This window comes from Oncorhynchus nerka, linkage group LG7 (assembly GCF_034236695.1).
Source record: "Oncorhynchus nerka isolate Pitt River linkage group LG7, Oner_Uvic_2.0, whole genome shotgun sequence".
Taxonomy (NCBI): domain Eukaryota; kingdom Metazoa; phylum Chordata; class Actinopteri; order Salmoniformes; family Salmonidae; genus Oncorhynchus; species Oncorhynchus nerka.
The window spans coordinates 41,128,006-41,146,385 of NC_088402.1; the positions used below are offsets into that span (position 1 = coordinate 41,128,006).

An 18,380-nucleotide genomic window follows, 5' to 3' on the forward strand; every position below is an offset into this window, starting at 1 on the left:
GGTCCGCGCTGTCCTATCCGCTGCTTCAGTCAGCCTGCAGTTGACATGGAGATTGACGGAACTACGCAATAATAACAGCTGACAAAGGATAAACCTGTTTGACGATGAAAGGTCCAATGCAGACGTTTTTTTTTATCTCAATGTAAAATCATTTCTGGGTAACAATTAAGTACCTTACTGTGATTGAGTTAAATTAAAATAGTCAAAAATAAAAAAATATCCATTTGAGTCCGGAACCAGAACTCCGACACAGTGGCCCATTAATGTGTTATCTGCAGCATTTGGTCACATGACTGCTCGATCAGCGGTTTGATTTGATTTACCAGCATGTCAACACAGCCAGGATCATAGTCTAACGCATTTCGTAGAATGTTGGTGTATTTCCCCCTGCATGTTTGCGTTTAGTTCGTTCAGTTTCCCAAATATGTCTGTTACATAGCCACATTTTATTTTGTTATACAGAAAGTCAACAAAGTATTTTTTGTTTGTTTCACAGACATTGTGATTGACAGCAGTTTCTCTCTCAATAATTTTGTCCCCCAACACTCCCCCTCGATAACCACCAAGCCTCAGTGTGCAATAGAACATTGTCATGCTCTGATCCCATATCTCCACATAGTTTTGCCAACAGGCGTGCGCGATTTAGGTTACAATCGAAGTTACCTGCTGCAATATCCCCCGAGTTGCGCGCTCAGCTCTTTTGCCGCCAGTTGCTGCGGTGTATCCATCATAGCTCAGAGGGTGTATCATACAGTGCGTCCACATAGCAGAGGGAGACACATTCATAACTAGAGTACAGAGGCTTTCTGCCGTCCCTTAATAGATGTAGCCCCATCTGTACAATAGCCCACCATTCGATCTCATGGAACCTGTTTTTCGTCAATATAGCCACGCAGCACACTGAATATCCCCTGCTTCATGCTTGGGAATCGTGAGACAGAACAATGTTTACTTGTGAATAGCATGCCCCTAGAAAACAAAAGTCAATGCATGGGCATGCATAGCCCAATGCACAGCCCTCACGGCTAATAGAGCATAGTGTGGGGAGTTTTTGAGTCTTTCAGTCAGTTTCCTCTTGATAGTTAGCGATAGCATCAATTCTTAGTTTCACAGTGTTATCTGACAAAGGTATTGATGTGAGTTTCTCTGCCTCCCCACACATTTTTTTCACATATTAATTGTGGCTGGTAATATCAAAGTATCTGGAATAGTATGGGGTTTCATAGCATAGCAGGCTTACACATTCACGGTGGGAATGATTCAAGTACAACGGTCAAGTTCGGCCGTTCCCACGATCTAAGGGGCTCTCTGGTTGAATTTGAACTTTTAAATTGAAATAATTTTCATTTAGATTTTTTATGTTAACCACATTATAATGATTTTGAGAGACAAAGACAGCATTTTCAGGGTGGCAGGTAGCCCAACAGTTAAGAGCGTTCGCCCAGTAACCCCCGAGCCCACTAGGTTAGAACTCTGTCTATGTGCCCTTGAACAAGGCACTTAACACTAATTGTTCATGTAAGTCACTCTGTATACGATCGTCTACTATAATGTTACATAAAATAGCACCAGAGGCCCTTCCTGATGCGTGTACACACACACACACACACACACACACACACACACACAACACCGAGAGATAGACTGTGAGACAACAGAAACTTGAGCACAGCATATTGGCATAGTCTGCTCAGCCTAGTGGCTGAAGGGGGTGGATGGCAGAGGGCTGGCCACATATGGAGTATTTTTGGTGGGGAGGGAGGGGGTGCCTGCATTTGGAGTTGTAGGTGGTGTGAGCTGGAAATTAGGGAGGGAGGGGGTCTCATTTCAATAGACTTGGTTGGACCCTGACTCGCTCAAACACTGAACCACAGTGCACTGAAAGACAGACAGAGGACGGAGGGACAGAGGAAGAGAGAGCCACCTGTGAGAGAAAATCAACAAAGTGAAAGAAAGCCAAGAAACAAAGAAAGAAAAGGAAGAAGAGTGAGAGGAAAGTGGGTGGAGAGACAGGTAAAACATATTGACTGTATTTTTCTCTAACTATTTGCATGATTCTTCGACTCATGATTTATCCAACTTGATGAGATAGCCTATCCTAATCATAAAGCATTTATATATATTAAGTAATATGTTGACATTAGAAGTTGCACTGCTGCGCTCTTGTATTTCACCAGAACCTTACAACTTAACCATTGCCAATAATACAAACTACAAGTGTGCAGACATTGGCATGAAAGACATACCCAAATAAGAACCTTTTCAAACATTTTATCACCTAAAATAATGGATGTAATCACATTGACTATAGCATCAATTACACACTATGTAGAATCTGAAGTTGCATTTTATTTCACCCACACTCACAAACAGTTCATGTGAGGCCAAGTTGATAGCAGGATGCATACGAGCTATAGCCTCAAAGGCACAGTGTTGCTCAGCATCTATAAATAATCTCTGGCGATAGGCAAAGGAATTCTGACACTGGGGGAGGTGGGAGTCGGACGCATGATGGCATTGTGTACCGCACAGAGTTCTGGGCTTTGAGATTTTATTTAACCAGGCAAGACACTTAAGAACAAATTCATATTTACAATGACGGCCTACCCCGGCCAAACCCTAACCCGGAGGACACGGGGCCAAATGTGCGCCGCACAATAGGACTCCAAATCACGTCCGGTTGTGATATAGCCCAGGATCGAACCAGGGTCTGTAGTGACACCTCTAGCACTGAGATGCAGCGCCTTAGGCCGCTGCGTCACTCAGGAGCCCAATTTTGCATCAACACTGTTAAACAACAGGTGGTGTTAGTGCTAATGATCATTCTTTCAGGCTTTGTTTTTGTTTTGTCACGGTGTCACCTACTCAGCTACCTCTACCACGTTCCAAAATCTTCCCTGTCGATTTTGATCCATCTCTGCTATTTTCCTTATGTTCATGCCCCCTTTTCATTTCTGTCCTCCTTTTTCTTTAGCTTCATAAGATGTTCTGTCTGTTCCTAGCCTATCCCATATGATGTTTTTCATAGGATCTGGTAGTTCATCTTTCCTTCACATTATTGTCCTGTTTTCCTGCCAACTCTGACCCTCATCATCCTCGACAAAGACATCTTTTCCATACGGAGGTTATGGCACACTCGGTCACTCCAATACACATTTGAGAAGTACACTCAATCAATCAATCACATTTATTTATAAGGCCCTTTTTACATCAGCAGATGTCACAAAGTGCTATACAGAAACCCAGGCTAAACCCCCAAACAGCAACCAATGAAAATTTACACCATAACCTCCCAACATTAAGCTCTGCCTCAGACCTCAACTAGCTTACATACTTTTTTTTCACAAAGATTCACATGCATACTGTATTAGATGCTCTGCCTCTCTCACTCCCCTCCTACTCATTCTCTCTGAACTTGATGTTTTCAAATATCCCCGGTCAGTGCAGTGGATGATGCTTGTGACTGGGCTGTGTTCCCCCCCATATGGAGAGGGGGACAGGACAGCAGCTGTTGTCGGTGTCATATGAGAGAGAGCTGACACTGGGAGATAGTTAGTTACATGCCAAAGGGCGGGTGTGAGTAGCCACCTAGTTGGATGTCGCAACACACCGCAAAAGAGATGAAACAGCAGTGACCAATGATGTACTGTACCACTAATAATATCTTGTGACAGACTTGCCAAAATCGAGTAGATAGCCAGAGGCCACCGCTTACTCAAGATTTGTTCTGGGTGCCAAAATTATAACCTACCATTACTGACCTATAGCTGGACTGCACCAGAGATTCCACTGGGCACAGACATCAATTCTATTCCACGTTGGTTCCAGTGTGTGCCCAGTGGGATGATAACTATCGGAATGATGGGGGAAAGAGATCCCTGACAGTTTGACCTAAATTGTTGCCTGGCCAGGCCTTCTTGAGAAGTGCAAGTGAAGATAAGCATCCACTGAAACGTCAAAAACACAAGTAGAGGCTGCTTATGTAAGAAAGAACCTGATATTTCTGAGACCACTTTCTTAAAACTTCTCCGCTGGTGGGCAAGAACCTGACCACCAAAGGAAGACATTTGCAAAGGTCTTAGAATATTCAGCAAGGTTCTAGAAATGTAGGTAACAATGTGACATGATTACATCAAATGAAAATAACCTTCACATAGCACATTAACCCTCTACAAATATCTGTAACAACGGTTGGTGGGAGTCACAGCTGCTGTGTCATCTCCCATACTGGACGCCCCATGGCAAATAGACACAACAATAGAACAACATCAGACTTCATCACAGGAACCAGAAATAGCAGCACATCTATTTATTCAACGAAATGACTATCTCTTAAAACGGGTACTTCATATATTGAGGAGATGTACACACCCCTTTGATAGGTCAAGGATGATTGGTGACCCATATCCACTGCTTCTGTAGGTGATCTGTAAACAACAGTCTGGACATAAATAACCTTGGCTGAGGGTCAATCTCCGACAGGATCTCCATGTATGTATTTTCATAGCACACGTGGTGGAAAGCACCTGCACTCTGACATGTTGTTTACTCTGACTTTGGCCATGGAAAGGTATAACGTTTACAGAGAACATCAGCAGCATGGAGTGAAAAATCTCCATGGTTTTTTGAGAGAGAAACAAATGTCCTTTCACACAAAACATATATATTATCTCCTTTCTTGCCACTTCATTTTTTTAAAGAATCTGCACAGGAATATCACAAGGTAAAAAAGCATGTTGAATTTCTGTTTCTATTTGTACATTTTAAAACAGACATGAAGCAAAATGAGACTCTTTGCCAGAGTAGAACACCCAGGGGTCAATTCCATTACAACAAATTACCGTGAAATACTTACGAGTCCTTTCCCAACAATGCAGAGTTAAAAATAAGAACAATTTAAATAATAACAGGAGGATTAAAATAAACAAGAACGAGGCTATATACAGGGAGGAGCAGTACCAGATCAATGTGCAGAGGTACGAGGTACTTGAGGTAGATATTTACATGAAGGCAGGGTAAAGGGACTAGGCATCAGGATAGATAATAAGAGTAAAAAAAGAACAGAGTAGCAGCATTATTTCCAGGTTTTGGTCCTCTGTTGATGATAATGACACTGTACCCTTGTAATCAAAGGGTTAGTCATGATTAGGTTGTCCCACTATGATCATTTTCATTTGTATTTTATATCTATAAAGGCCACAGTCCCAGCTTGTCCTTCTGTGTTTATTTACAAAGTGATAAGCACTGAATGAAAGTAATTTAGGTATAGTGTGTCAAATCACTGGGAGGATATGATGAGGGGCAGGTATGGGGTGTGGAACCAGAGAGGTGGTTTACTGGGTAGTAATCCAAAGCTATACTCGCTTTGCCCTTAGTGTATTTTTAGGTGACATGAGCGGGCCTGTGTATCTGTAATTGAAGTTGCCATGGATGTTGAGCTAGTGGGATGTGTGTATTTTTCCAAGTATGTGTTACAAGTGTGTGCTTAGTTTGTCGTAATGATTGAGACACTTTGAAACTTGAATAACCAGCATGTGTATAAGCAACGTTTATACTTAATTTCTATTTAAAACTAAGAGACTATACAGGACCATACTGTATATTTTTCAAGTGTCCTTCTAAAACTCCCCTCAAGTTTCTCACATTTTTATATAGGACCATTTAAAACATGAATAAGATTCACAGTTTTTCTGTTGCTGAAATATAGTGGGAGTCTGTATTTGAGTATGAATACAAGCACCTGTGTGTCTGGCTGCTATAAACCATAAACCTGACCCGAAGCACCCTCAGAAACCTGCAGCTGTCAATCACACACCCCTCTTTTTTTAGACTCTGTCTGTGATAGAGAGCCAGATAAAGAGTTTTTGTCGTTACTTTCTTGCCATGGCCTTTTTCTCTGATGTTGTGGTACTTAGTACTTCGCTTTTTCAGGTGTCGTGGAAATTTCCTCTATTTACCAAATCATGAGCGCAAACCACACACACAAGTCAGAGTTAGTTATCAAAGTCCATCTTTAATTATATAAGCTCTATAGCATTTTGACTTTCAACAGTTCAGTATCTCTAATGAAAAGTTGAGAGTTCCCCCCCCATAATGGCAAATGGGTTCCTTTATAGCAAAGATCCACCCCCTCCTAGACGACATGACAAAACACAGGTCTTAGGAACTTACACAAAGAAAGACTTTACTTCAGAGAGGAGTATCCCCAAAGAAGACAGAGTTGGCTATACATTATCGTTCAGTTTGGTCTCCTAAACAAAGCTCTTATCTCGTCCTTGGTACAAAATGGTACCAACACATTACCCCCACCCTATGAAATATATCAAATTGTCATTTAGATAGAACCAATTCTAAATACAACCAATCCTGGACAAACTCACGGAGAGGAGAGTGAGGCTATAGGTTAAGATAAAAAGGAGCATGAGAATGATTCCAGACACTGCCATCCTCCTTTTCCCCGATGGGAAATATAGGGAGTGACTGTCACACACACACAGTGGAGCAAAAGATATGTTTACACATGATGACACTTTGACCTCTTCCCTCTCTGTGGCCCATGCAACTTAGTCTTGACAGAACAGATACTGCAACCCTGCCACAGTATTATACAAAAAGAACATTCTTGATGAGAAGTAACTTACAAACATATGATGAATATAAAACATCTTACCTATGTTACCAACAAATTCTGATTATTCCCTAACACAGGTCCTGTGTGCTGTCGCACTGAAACTGACCAACCCCACCTACCCACCACCCTTACACACCGGTGTCTGTCAATCTGTTCCCCTTCTGTTAGCAGTAGAGAACACATAGCTAGTCCAACAGTCACTCAGTGTTTCAGTGGTTGTTTATCAATGAAGAAAGTCCACCTTACCACACTCAGTAAAAAATCTGCTTTGTCAATTTGTTGATTAGTTGGTCTGTCCTCATCCCTCAGTGCTTCAGTCAGAACTCGAGAGCCAAAATCTTTAACCCAACTGTTAAAGTAGCTGTCACCATGGCCCCCAAGAGGAAGGTCAATCGTACAAAGGAGATTGCCATGGAGCCAGTTGTCACCCAGGTGAGCACTGTTACTACTCAGATGACAGGAGGAGGAGTGGTGGTGGTGGAGGGCGTGAAGAAGATCGAGGAGATGGCTGCACTGGATATTGTGCAGCTCAACCACCTCAACCTCCCCCTGCCCCCTCCCATCATCAAGCCCGGAGAAAAGGGCCTGGGCCTGGGCTGTGAAGTGACCCGCCCCCTCCACGGCAACGCCCTGCTGGAGGAGCTGAGCCGCATGCGCCAGGAGCGCTTCCTCACCGACCTGGAGCTGGCCTGTAAGACCAAGGCCTTCGACGTGCACAAGCTGGTCATTTCTTCCGTCAGCCAGTACTTCCGGGAGATCCTGGCCAAGGACCCCGGAATGAAGCGTCTAGAGCTGTCGTCGCTCTCCCCCCTCGGTAGGTTTCAAACTTAACCGCCTAGCATCTATAGCTGACATTTATTAAAGGCAGGAACAGTCTTGTTTGGAAACGTATCTGTCAAAGTCCACATGAATAGACAAAAACACATGAATAAAGCGATGATGTTTTCCACCTATTCTCAGGCCTGGCCAATGTGATCACCTTCGCCTACCTGGGCCGCGTCCACATGTCCCTGTACACCATCGGCTGCACTGTGTCCGCCGCTGCCACCCTCCAGATCCCCCAGCTACTCCAGATGTGCATGGACTTCCTGCTGGCCGAGATGAACGTGCAGACGTGCGTGTACGTGTGGAACATCGGCGCCGCCTACGGCCTGATTCCCGTGCGCGATGCAGCCCGCCGCTTTGTGCTGGAGAACTTTGTCGCGTTCACCGAGACGCCTCTGTTCAACCAGCTGACCCTGGAACAGATCACAGCCTTCCTCCAGGAGGACAGCCTGCTGCTGCCATCTGAAGTCACCGCCTTCCAGGTCAGCTCCGCTCACCTTGCTTTACCCTACTTTTCTGCATGTAATAACTGACTTGGGATCAGGTCTCCTCATTCCATACCCCCAACTACAGCCATTTTGAGCGAAACCTAAATCAATCCTCAGACCAGCTGTTAAGGACATGATATAGCCACATGACCCTAGTACACAGACACTTGCCAGGCTATTTGCCAGGCTACTGTGAATAGAAATACTCAGTCAGTATAACTCTCTGTATGTATGGTTATTAATACACAATACCAGTAGGAATGAGAGACATAGCAAGGAAGCAGAGAGGGAGCGGTATTTATAAGCCGAATCGAATAGGATTCTAAGTATATTTCTGGTTTCATTCAACCACAGTTGGCCATGAAGTGGCTGGACTTCGACCCCAAGCGCCAGGTGCACGCCGCCGAGCTGCTGTACCACGTGCGCTTCGAGACCATTCCTGCCAGCGAGCTGGTCAGCGAGATCCAGCCCGTGGCGAGGATGATGATGGACCCTCACTGCCACCGCCTGCTAGTGGATGCCATGAACTACCACCTGCTGCCCCACCAACAGAACACGCTGCAGTCTCGTCGCACGCAGGTGCGTGGAGGACAGGCCACCCTGCTGACTGTTGGGGGGCGTCCCTCCATCACCGAGCGGGCACTGAGCAGAGTGGTGAGTGTGGCGGATCTTGTGGTGGGCTAAACATTAGGCAGAGGTCAAAGACATGATGAAGAAGTTAACCAACATTTTAGAATACTACTGTTTCACCAATCACCATGATTCAACCGTATTATCCGAAATGAGAAGTGCTACGTTGTTGACGTTGGTTCCCTTCCAGGTGCTGTGGAGAGATCCACGTGAGGGTGCGGCCACCTGGCGCCACCTGTCCCAGCTGCCCGCTAAGAGCTTCAACCAGTGTGTGGCTGTGATGGACGGCTTCCTGTACGTGGCAGGAGGAGAGGACCAGAACGATGCACGCAACCAGGCCAAGCACGCTGTCAGCACCCTCAGCAGGTATATGGATATCCTGTATAACAACAGCAAAAAAAGAAACGTCCTCTCGCTGTCAACTGCGTTTATTTTCAGCAAACTTAACATGTGTAAATATTTGTATGAACAGAAGATTCAACAACTGAGACATAAACTGAACAAGTGCCACAGACACGTGACTAGCAGAAATGTAATAACTTGTCACTGAACAAAGGGGGGGGTCAAAAGTAACAGTCAGTATCTGGTGTGGCCACCAGCTGCATTAAGTACTGCAGTGCATCTCCTCCTCATGGACTGCACCAGATTTGCCAGTTCTTGCTGTGAGATGTTACCCCACTCTTCCACCAAGGCACCTGCAAGTTCCCTGACATTTCTGGGGGGAATGGCCCTAGCAATCACCCTCCGATCCAACAGGTCCCAGACGTCCTCAATGGGACTGAGATCCAGGCTCTTCGCCGGCCATGGCAGAACACTGACATTTCTGTCTTGCAGGAAATCACGCACAGAACGAGCAGTATGGCTGGTGGCATTGTCATGCTGGAGGGTCATCTCAGGATGTGGGCGTGTCCTACATGAGGGAGGAGGATGTCTTCCCTGTAACGCACAGCGTTGAGATTGCCTGCAATGACAAGCTCAGTCCGATGATGCTGTGACACACAGCCCCAGACCATGACGGACCCTCCACCTCCAAATCGATTCCGCTCCAGATTACAGGCCTCGGTGTAACGCTCATTCCTTCAACGATAAACGCAAATCTGACCATCACCCCTGGTGAGACAAAACCGCAACTCGTCAGTGAAGAGCATTTTTGCCAGTCCTGTCTGGTCCAGCGACGATGGGTTTGTGCCCATAGGCAACGTTGTTGCCGGTGATATCTAGCGAAGACCTGCCTTATAACAGGCCTACAAGCCCTCAGTCCAGCCTCTCTCAGGCTATTGCGGACAGTCTGAGCACTGATGGAGGGATTGTGCGTTCCTGGTGTAACTCGGGCAGTTGTTGTCATCCTGTATCTGTCCCGCAGGTGTGATGTTCGGATGTACCGATCCTGTGCAGGTGTTGTTACACGTGGTCTGCCACTGCGTGGACGATCAGCTGTCTGTTCTGTCTCCTTGTAGCGCTGTCTTAGGCGTCTCACAATATGGACATTGCAATTTATTGCCCTGGCCACATCTGCAGTCCTCATGCCTCCGTGCAGCATGCCCAAGGCACATTCACGCAGATGAGCAGGGACCCAGGCATCTTTCTTTAGGTGTTTTTCAGAGTCAGTAGAAAGGCCTCTTTAGTGTCCTAGTTTTCATAACTGTGACCTTAATTGCCTACCGTCTGTAAGCTGTTAGTGTCTTAACGACCGTTCCACAGGTGCACGTTCATTAATTGTTTATTGTTCATTGAACAAACATGGGGAACAGTGTTCAAAACCTTTACAATGAAGATATGTGAAGCTATTTTGATTTTTAGGAATTATCTTTGAAAGACAGGGTCCTGAAAAAGGAACGTTTCTTTTTTTGCTGAGTTTATGTATTAGCAAACACCCACACATGAGAAAAGTCACTGACTAGGTCCAGACCTTAACATACAGTAAATATTATAAGGCAGCAAAGCACACTTGAGTGTTCATTGATTATGTGTAGATTTCATTTCAATTTAGACAACTTCATATTCTGACTCATCACTGTTTATCTCTTCCTCCTCAGGTACGACCCTCGCTTCAACACCTGGCTGCATCTGGCTAGCATGCGCCAGCGCCGCACCCACTTCAGCCTGGTAGCCACCGGCGGGCGCCTGTACGCTGTTGGCGGCCGCAACGTGGAGGGCCTGCTGGCCACCATCGAGAGCTACCTGCCTTCCTCCAACATCTGGCAGCTCAAGACGCCCATGGAGATGCCACGCTGCTGCCACGCCAGTGCCGTGCTGCCCTCCGGAGACATCCTGGTGACCGGTGGCTACATCAACTGCGCCTACTCGCGCTCGGTGGCCTGCTACAACATTGAGACGGACACCTGGAGTGAGAAGGCCAGCCTGGAGACCCCCCGAGGCTGGCACTGCTCCTCCACCCTGGGAGGGAAGGTGTACGTGGTGGGTGGTAGCCAGCTGGGCCCCAGCGGAGACCGCATGGACGTCCTGTGCATGGAGGTGTTCTCCCCAGAGAACGGTGAGTGGAGCCGGGCCTCCCCCCTGCCCCTCGGCGTGAGCACGGCAGGCCTGTCACCCCTCGGGGAACAGCTGTACCTGCTGGGTGGCTGGAACGAGGCCGAGAAGCGATACAAGGCGGCCGTGCAGAAGTACACCCCGGCAACTGACAGCTGGTCCGTGGAGGAGAATCTGCCCGAGGCCACTGTGGGCGTGTCCTGCTGCACCCTGACCCTCCCACCCCGCCACACCCCCCGCAGGCAACAGCACCGCAACACCCCAACAACCAAAGAGGAGCAGCAACTGCCACAGAGAGAGAGCAGTGTGGCCCCACAGTCCATCACTGCCTAAGAGCGAGATTTTAAAAAATAAAATAAAAGAGAGAGGAAGATGGAAGGGAGGAGTGATAGAGGTGGAGGAGAGAAGAGAGCTGTAGATAGAGGAACAGAGCAGTAAAGAAAGGAAAATTAAAGATGGAAGGCAGAGTGAATTAACTCCTATACTGGTATGACAACAGCACATTAGGGAGTTCAATGAAATGGGGCCTATGTGGTTGTTGAATGTGAATATGACTGTAAATTAAATAAATTTGCAGTATGTGTACAATATGTATTGCAGTTAGTAAGGTGGAACATGTAACGACTGTGGTGATTACGTGTGTGTGTTTTTGTGTGTGTGTGTGAACATCCTGGAGTGAATGATAGTGTCAGGGTGTTCTACATTAAGTCATACAATCTTATGACAAATATTGCAATATGATTTTCAGCAAAACGTTAAACATTTCTCATTTAAAAGAAACAGCGAATATATGTATTTATAATACTATATGTATAACAGTACTGTAAAGTATGCTTGTCTGAAGTAGTTTAGCTCAGAAAAGTTTTATTATACATAATTTTTTTTTTTTTAAGTGCAATGAAGTGAGAGTTGCAGTGACTGCTGAAGTATAGGTGGACAAGGTTAGAGGTCAAAGTAACATGATTACAATGTCACCCATTGACGAACACAGGTAGAGAATGTCTGTCAGGGCGATAGCCCAGCAAACTGTGACCCTGACCTATTCGCAGGCCTCAGAATTTCCACCTACCAGAAACAAAACAGCAGACCTTTGATTCGGAAATTAAATGGGTGACCATTTAGAGATTTGGCTCAGGTCATGTTTTGTATTTAGGCCATGGGTTCCAGCTCACCTGTGTTTGTTATAGAGTTTGTCGACCTCCATCTCCATCCACTAGGGTAGCCTAGTGGTTAGAGCGTTGGACTAGTAACCAAAAGGTTGCAAGTTCATATCCCTGAGCTGACAAGGTACAAATCTGTTGTTCTGCCCCTGAACAGGCAGTTAACCCACTAGGCCGTCATTGAAAATAAGAATTTGTTCTTAACTGACTTGCCTAGTTAAATAAAGGTAAATAAAGCTACCAGGAATCAGTAAAACTCCCATAGATGGGAACCTGCCTAGCAAAAAAAAGGGGTCAAGTAAATGAGGACTCAACTATAATGTCATTGGATGCTAATTATGCTTATTTGATTGGAGGAATCACTCTGTATTCATCTTTCTGAGAGTTGCTGGCACAGGGTAAATGTGTGTTGGTGCTTTTGGCATTTACATGAGCAGCCCAATTCATATCTTTGACCATTTAGTAGAAAAATATCTGAAAAGGGCTGCCTGTGTAAACAGCCATTGTCTGTCCAGACAAGCAATTCCAGAGGCAACGTAACCCTGGTGTTTCACTGAATAAAGCCAAACTGACCTAAGAGGATATTTTTTATTTCACCTTTATTTCACCTTTATTTAACCAGGTAGGCTAGTTGAGAACAAGTTCTCATTTGCAACTGCGACCTGGCCAAGATAAAGCGTAGCAATTCGACACGTACAGTTACACATGGAATAAACAAAACATAGTCAATACAGTAGAAGAACAGAAAACAATTCTATATACAGTGAGTGCAAATGAGGTAAGTTTAGGAAATAGGCCATTGTGGCGAAGTAATTACAATATAGCAACTAAACACTGGAATGGTAGATCGGCAGAAGATGAATGTGCAGGTAGAGATACTTGGGGTGCAAAGGCGCTAAATAAATAAATACAGTATGGGAATGAGGTAGATAGATGGGCTGTATACAGATTTGCTATGAACAGGTGCAGTGATCTGTAAACTGCTCTGACAGCTGGTGCTTAAAGCTAGTGAGGGAGATGTGAGTCTCCAGCTCCAGAAATTTTAGCAATTCATTCCAGTCATGGGCAGCAGAGAACTGGATGGAAAGACGACCAAAGGAGGAATTGGCTTTGGGGGTGACCAGTGAGATATACCTGCTGGAGCGCGTGCTACGAGTGGGTGCTGCTATGGTGACCAGTGAGCAGAGATAAGGCGGGGCTTTACCTAGCAGAGACTTGTAGATAACCTGTAGCCAGTGGGTTTGGCAACGAGTATGAAGCGAGGGCCAACCAACGAGAACGTACAGGTCACAATGGTGGGTAGTGTATGGGGCTTTGGTGGATCGGTTTATTTCAAACCTCTGAGGTAACTTGTGGTCACATTGTCCAGGAAACGATTTCTGCATTGTCTATTGCCACTTTCTCTAAAATGGCATGAAATAGCTGCATTTGGAAGCATAAAATCCTCCATGCCTGCACCAACTCGTCTCCGACACTCTCCCAAAGGCATTCTGAAGAGCTGAGACAGCTGCTTAAATTCATGATTTCAAGAGCCACGTGACCTCCAAAAATAGTATCAAACTCAATTCACCCAGACTACTCAATTTAAGAGCCAATACTGCCATCATGTGCCAGAATAATGTATTACATACACAAAACGTTCAATACAACTGGCTGCACTTAGGAAAGTACACATCGGGCAAATCACTCAAAATCAAATAGTCTCCACCATACTTTCTGATTTTATATTAATTTCCCCTTTAATAGCTTCTTATGGTATAATTACAATTTGAGCTTCAGAGGCAAAAGCTTCTCAACAGACCCCTAGTATTCTGATTTTGAGAGCAGACTAAGAGAACATACTAACATGTGCTTGTAAGGAGCAAGCTCCAATCTTTCCAGAATCTAGACCCATTAGCGCAGTCTGTCCTTTGAGTCATGTTACTGTCAATAGTTTCCTATTATGCAGAATTATAAATGTGGATTACTCAACATAAAATTCAGCATATCACTTCAATGACCACAGAACCAAACACTGGTATTTTTCCATTTTATTACAGTTATAAACATGGTCAACGATGGTTTTTTACTTCCCGGGGAGGATGATACCGTCATACTAAAGAAAGGAGAAAAAAAAAGGAAACAATTAGATGCTTAGCAAGGAAGTCTACTCAAGCTGCACACAAAAGAAAAGCCATCAATTTTATATATTACACAGGTCATTCAGCCTTACTATACAATACGAGTCAGAGTTCTTACCAACAGCATTCAAGCAACAAGAAGGCAATCATACCTGCATGGGGGCACTGAGTGCAGGCTTTTATTTGAGCCAAACGGTAACCGCCAATTCAAAATTATCAAAGTCAACATTGAAGACCAAATTGTTGATTAGTAGACTCAGGAGTGCGTTACTGCTTAATTGGCAACACACAGCAAATAATCTGCAGGTATGACTGCCCACCCTGTATAAGAGAACCCACACACCTTCTGCTGGAACCAGCGCATGGCTTCCTCTTTGCGGATGCGGTGCCTGAAACCAATGCGGCCCGTTTTCTGCTTCTTGTCAGCAATGCTGAAACCGGGTCTGCCCAGGACCTGAAAACAAAAAGAGTGAAAGAGAGTGTGGTTCAGATTAGAAGACATGTAAAACCCTATCGTATCCCAACTGGCAGGTAAAATCAAAAAAATAATAATTCTAAAATATGTGAAGCCACTCACGACGTAGAAGTCCAGTCCGTAGATACCGATGCTGGGGTCGTACTTTATTCCCAGATCAATGTGTTCCTGGATGCCAAAGCCAAAGTTGCCGGTGTCGGAGAAGTTGTTCTTCCTCAACTCGTACTCACGCACCTTTGGAAGAAACAAGGTATTCCATTTAGCAGGGGCAACATGTTGCAACATTAGGCAGTATGCCTAAATACATTGCTAATGTGGACAATGGTCAAAGTTGACACCTTGCCAAATCAAAATCACCATTGGCTGAGGATGAACACAAGTGATTAAACTTAACCATAAGTATACGGAACTCTAGGAAAATACGAATAGGGGTAAATGTTACGACTACACTAAACCCTACCCTAAAGGGTGTCAGAAAGAAACATTCCCGTGGCAAATGGTGATTAAGAGTTTTGCATAGTCAACAAACCCACATCCCAAAACACTCATGCAGTGGTTGTAATAAATGGACAGTGTATAAAATATTGAAAACTCACCTTGAGTCCCTTTTCCAGGATCTCCTCAGCCTTAGCTCCACGGACCGTACAGTGGACAGCAATCTTTTCATTTCTGCGGATGCCGAACGATCGCACAGTGTAGCGGGCTGAGGGGTACAGGGGGAGGAAGACTTCAGCACAAACATTTTCCACTAACATGTCAATCAACAGGGTAACCATCAAACACACAGCCACAGATGATCATAAACAAAACAGGCATAGGATACCTACCCTTGGAGAAGACAGGAGTCTGGCCTGTGAGCTGCTCAAGCACCTTAGCAGCACGGGTCAGTCTGTCACCACTCTCCCCAACACAGATGTTCATACAAAGCTTGCGGATGCGAAGCTCACGCATGGGGTTCTCCTTTTTCTCGCTCTGTTCCTGTTGAAATCAAACGTTGGCATTAGGTGGCTGGGAGGTTAACAGTTACGTTTCGTATGTTTCGCTAGCTACATCAGCTGTCCGCTATGCAGCCAGGCTGGATAGCTAGCTAGTTGCAAACATAGCAACATGTCGATATTAACTAGCTATTAAATCCTGGTCAATGTCAATAGATACCCAACTGGCGATCTTTAGGCCGTTTCCAAGCAGCCACACATAATTACACTGACAAATATATTCAAAAACGTGATTCAATGCGTTTAACTTCCTGGCTAAATAACCAGATTCCTGCCAACAGGACATGCCGGTGCATATCCTATGGCTTATCGTCGGCTGCTACTAGCCACCTCGCTAAGGTATCATGTTTACAATGTTGCAGTCAATTGTACAATTTCGTGAATGTTCATATTTTCACTGTTCGCATGTTAACGTTCTACCGATGTCGCGTCAACTGTAACAAAGTACTGGGAAACATATTCGGAGAGAAACCTCGACTTCAACAGCCATGTCACTTTCCCCAACATACGCTTCAATTAAAAGCAAGGACGCATATTTTGTGCGTAATACAACTTTGTTTCAATAGTGCACATTAACCTACTCATGTCTGGTTATAAAAACAATGGGTTTTTGGCCGTATAACGCTGATGATTGTGGATTTAAAAGGTAACCCGCGAAATCTTGCCTCCTTATACGTAAAACCTGCACTCACCGCCATGTTTGATCACTTGAAGAGGACGACACATTTCCGGGCCAGCGCATTTATAGGGAAGTGTTTAACTAAATGAGCCCTACGTAAAATCACGCATTTGAAGAAAGGTTCCATAGGCGCACAAATTCAATAATAATGTACAGTAAAACAGTATATATCATTATTCAATTGCGCTTATATAAGACTGTTTAGATTCAAGAACACAATAAAATGGTTTATTTAAAGCAAAATTACAAGTGGAAAATGTCATCCCTATTTTTTTGCCTGATTTGCATGTTATTTTGGCATTAATTAATATGTGTCACATATCAGTTTTCAAACAATGTAAAAAATAAAAATAATAATTGAGTTAATAAAGCTGCATGCAAACATGGTCTCTTTTTTGGACTAAGGCTGCTCCAAAATGCAGGTGTTTCTGCCTAGCTCAGTGCTTTGTGTGGTGGTGGGGCAGAAGTGGAAAATATGGAGCTTAGGGGTTGGTAATGTCCTCTAGTCGCGCCGTGATTGGCTCAGTGTACTGTCACTCATGGGGACACTACGTCACCGCAAAATCTAAGGGGACAGCTCGAAAATTCAAGCCCTTGGGTGCTGCCTAGAGTTACATTAGAAGTGCCCATCCAAGAAGGCTCAAGGTCATTGGCCACAGATAAAATGACATCAAATCACATTATATCTACCGGGGCTTTGATTGGACTGATCATGTCAACATCATACTTTCTAAATCTTAGCTAGCAAGCTAGACAAGCAGTCATCATCTTGAATCACATCTACAATCTACTGGAAAATCATTTTCAATCCTTGTTTTATGAAGATAAATTATAGATAAATGTATTGATGCTCATCTGCCATTGGACATAAACATTGCACAACAAGTTTGAAATCGCAAATTCAACAATGAGTGGTTTGGAAGGAATCAGTGGCTAGCTGCAAGCGTTGCAAGCAATCACTAGCCTGCTATTCAGTGGAGTGGGTGTGTGGTCCAAGTCTGGGTTTAAGAGTCTCTTTACCAAGCTCTTTATCAATCCAGCATTACTTCTGCCATGTTTAAAACAACTGGAAACTTGGAACTGGGAAATCTCAGACTTCAGTGAGTTCAAGACAACTGGGAACTCTGAAAAAAAGAGCTCAGACTGGGAAAATGGTCATCCAACTCGGAATTCCAAGTCGGGAACTCAGGCGTCTTTCTAGAGCTCTAGAAATCACACTGACGTTGTGATTCTACCTTGTTTTTTTCCAGTTCCCAGTTGTCTTGAAAGCACAATAAATCCATGCCATATGTTGATGACACAATTTGCCCACAAGGACCGCTGCACCACCTTCTTTTTCAAGTGAGCACAGCACAACAAGGTGAGTCCAAAAATGTATTGTATGCTGCTGCATAAATTATATAAAATGCCAGCTAAGAACGTAATAATAAGAGTATGTTGTTTAGTAAGCTGTTAGTAGCCCATGTGCCTCACCCTAATAATTTGGTCCCTTTCCCCCTCATAACTTAGCCTACTGTTCTGACTTTGTGGTGCACATGTAGCCTCAAATCAAATGTTATTGGTCACATACATATATTTAGGAGACGTTATTGTGGGTGTAGCGAAATGCTTGTGTTCCTAGCTCCAACAGTGCAGTAGTATCTAACAGTGCTGTAGTATCTAAAACAATTCACAACAATGCACACAAATCTAAAAGTAAAATAATGGAATTAAGAAATATATAAATATTAAATTGAGCAATGTCGGAGTGGCATTCATTACAGTATAATTGAATACAGTATATACATATGAGATGAGTAAAGCAGTATGTAAACATTATTTGAACATTATTAAAGTGACTAGTGTTCCATTATTAAGTGGCCAGTAGCCTATTTTAGAGAAATGTAA

At 44.3% G+C, this 18,380-nt stretch overlaps 2 protein-coding genes across 2 annotated transcripts; one reads left to right on the top strand and one right to left on the bottom strand.

The window, feature by feature from the left end:
* The first annotated feature begins 1,846 nt into the window (after positions 1-1,846).
* LOC115131681 (kelch-like protein 31) lies at positions 1,847-12,806 on the top strand. The gene is made up of 6 exons (XM_029663590.2): positions 1,847-2,013; positions 6,941-7,445; positions 7,592-7,938; positions 8,299-8,598; positions 8,765-8,940; positions 10,611-12,806. Exons 2-6 carry the CDS (start codon positions 7,001-7,003, stop codon positions 11,395-11,397), a joined length of 2,055 nt encoding a protein of 684 aa, XP_029519450.1. The 5' UTR covers positions 1,847-2,013; positions 6,941-7,000; the 3' UTR covers positions 11,398-12,806.
* Positions 12,807-14,239: 1,433 nt separating this feature from the next.
* LOC115131683 (large ribosomal subunit protein uL5) lies at positions 14,240-16,579 on the bottom strand. The gene is made up of 6 exons (XM_029663593.2): positions 16,507-16,579; positions 15,647-15,797; positions 15,416-15,522; positions 14,922-15,053; positions 14,688-14,798; positions 14,240-14,319 (listed from the first exon to the last, which is right to left on the bottom strand). Exons 1-6 carry the CDS (start codon positions 16,510-16,512, stop codon positions 14,290-14,292), a joined length of 537 nt encoding a protein of 178 aa, XP_029519453.1. The 5' UTR covers positions 16,513-16,579; the 3' UTR covers positions 14,240-14,289.
* Positions 16,580-18,380: the final 1,801 nt, after the last annotated feature.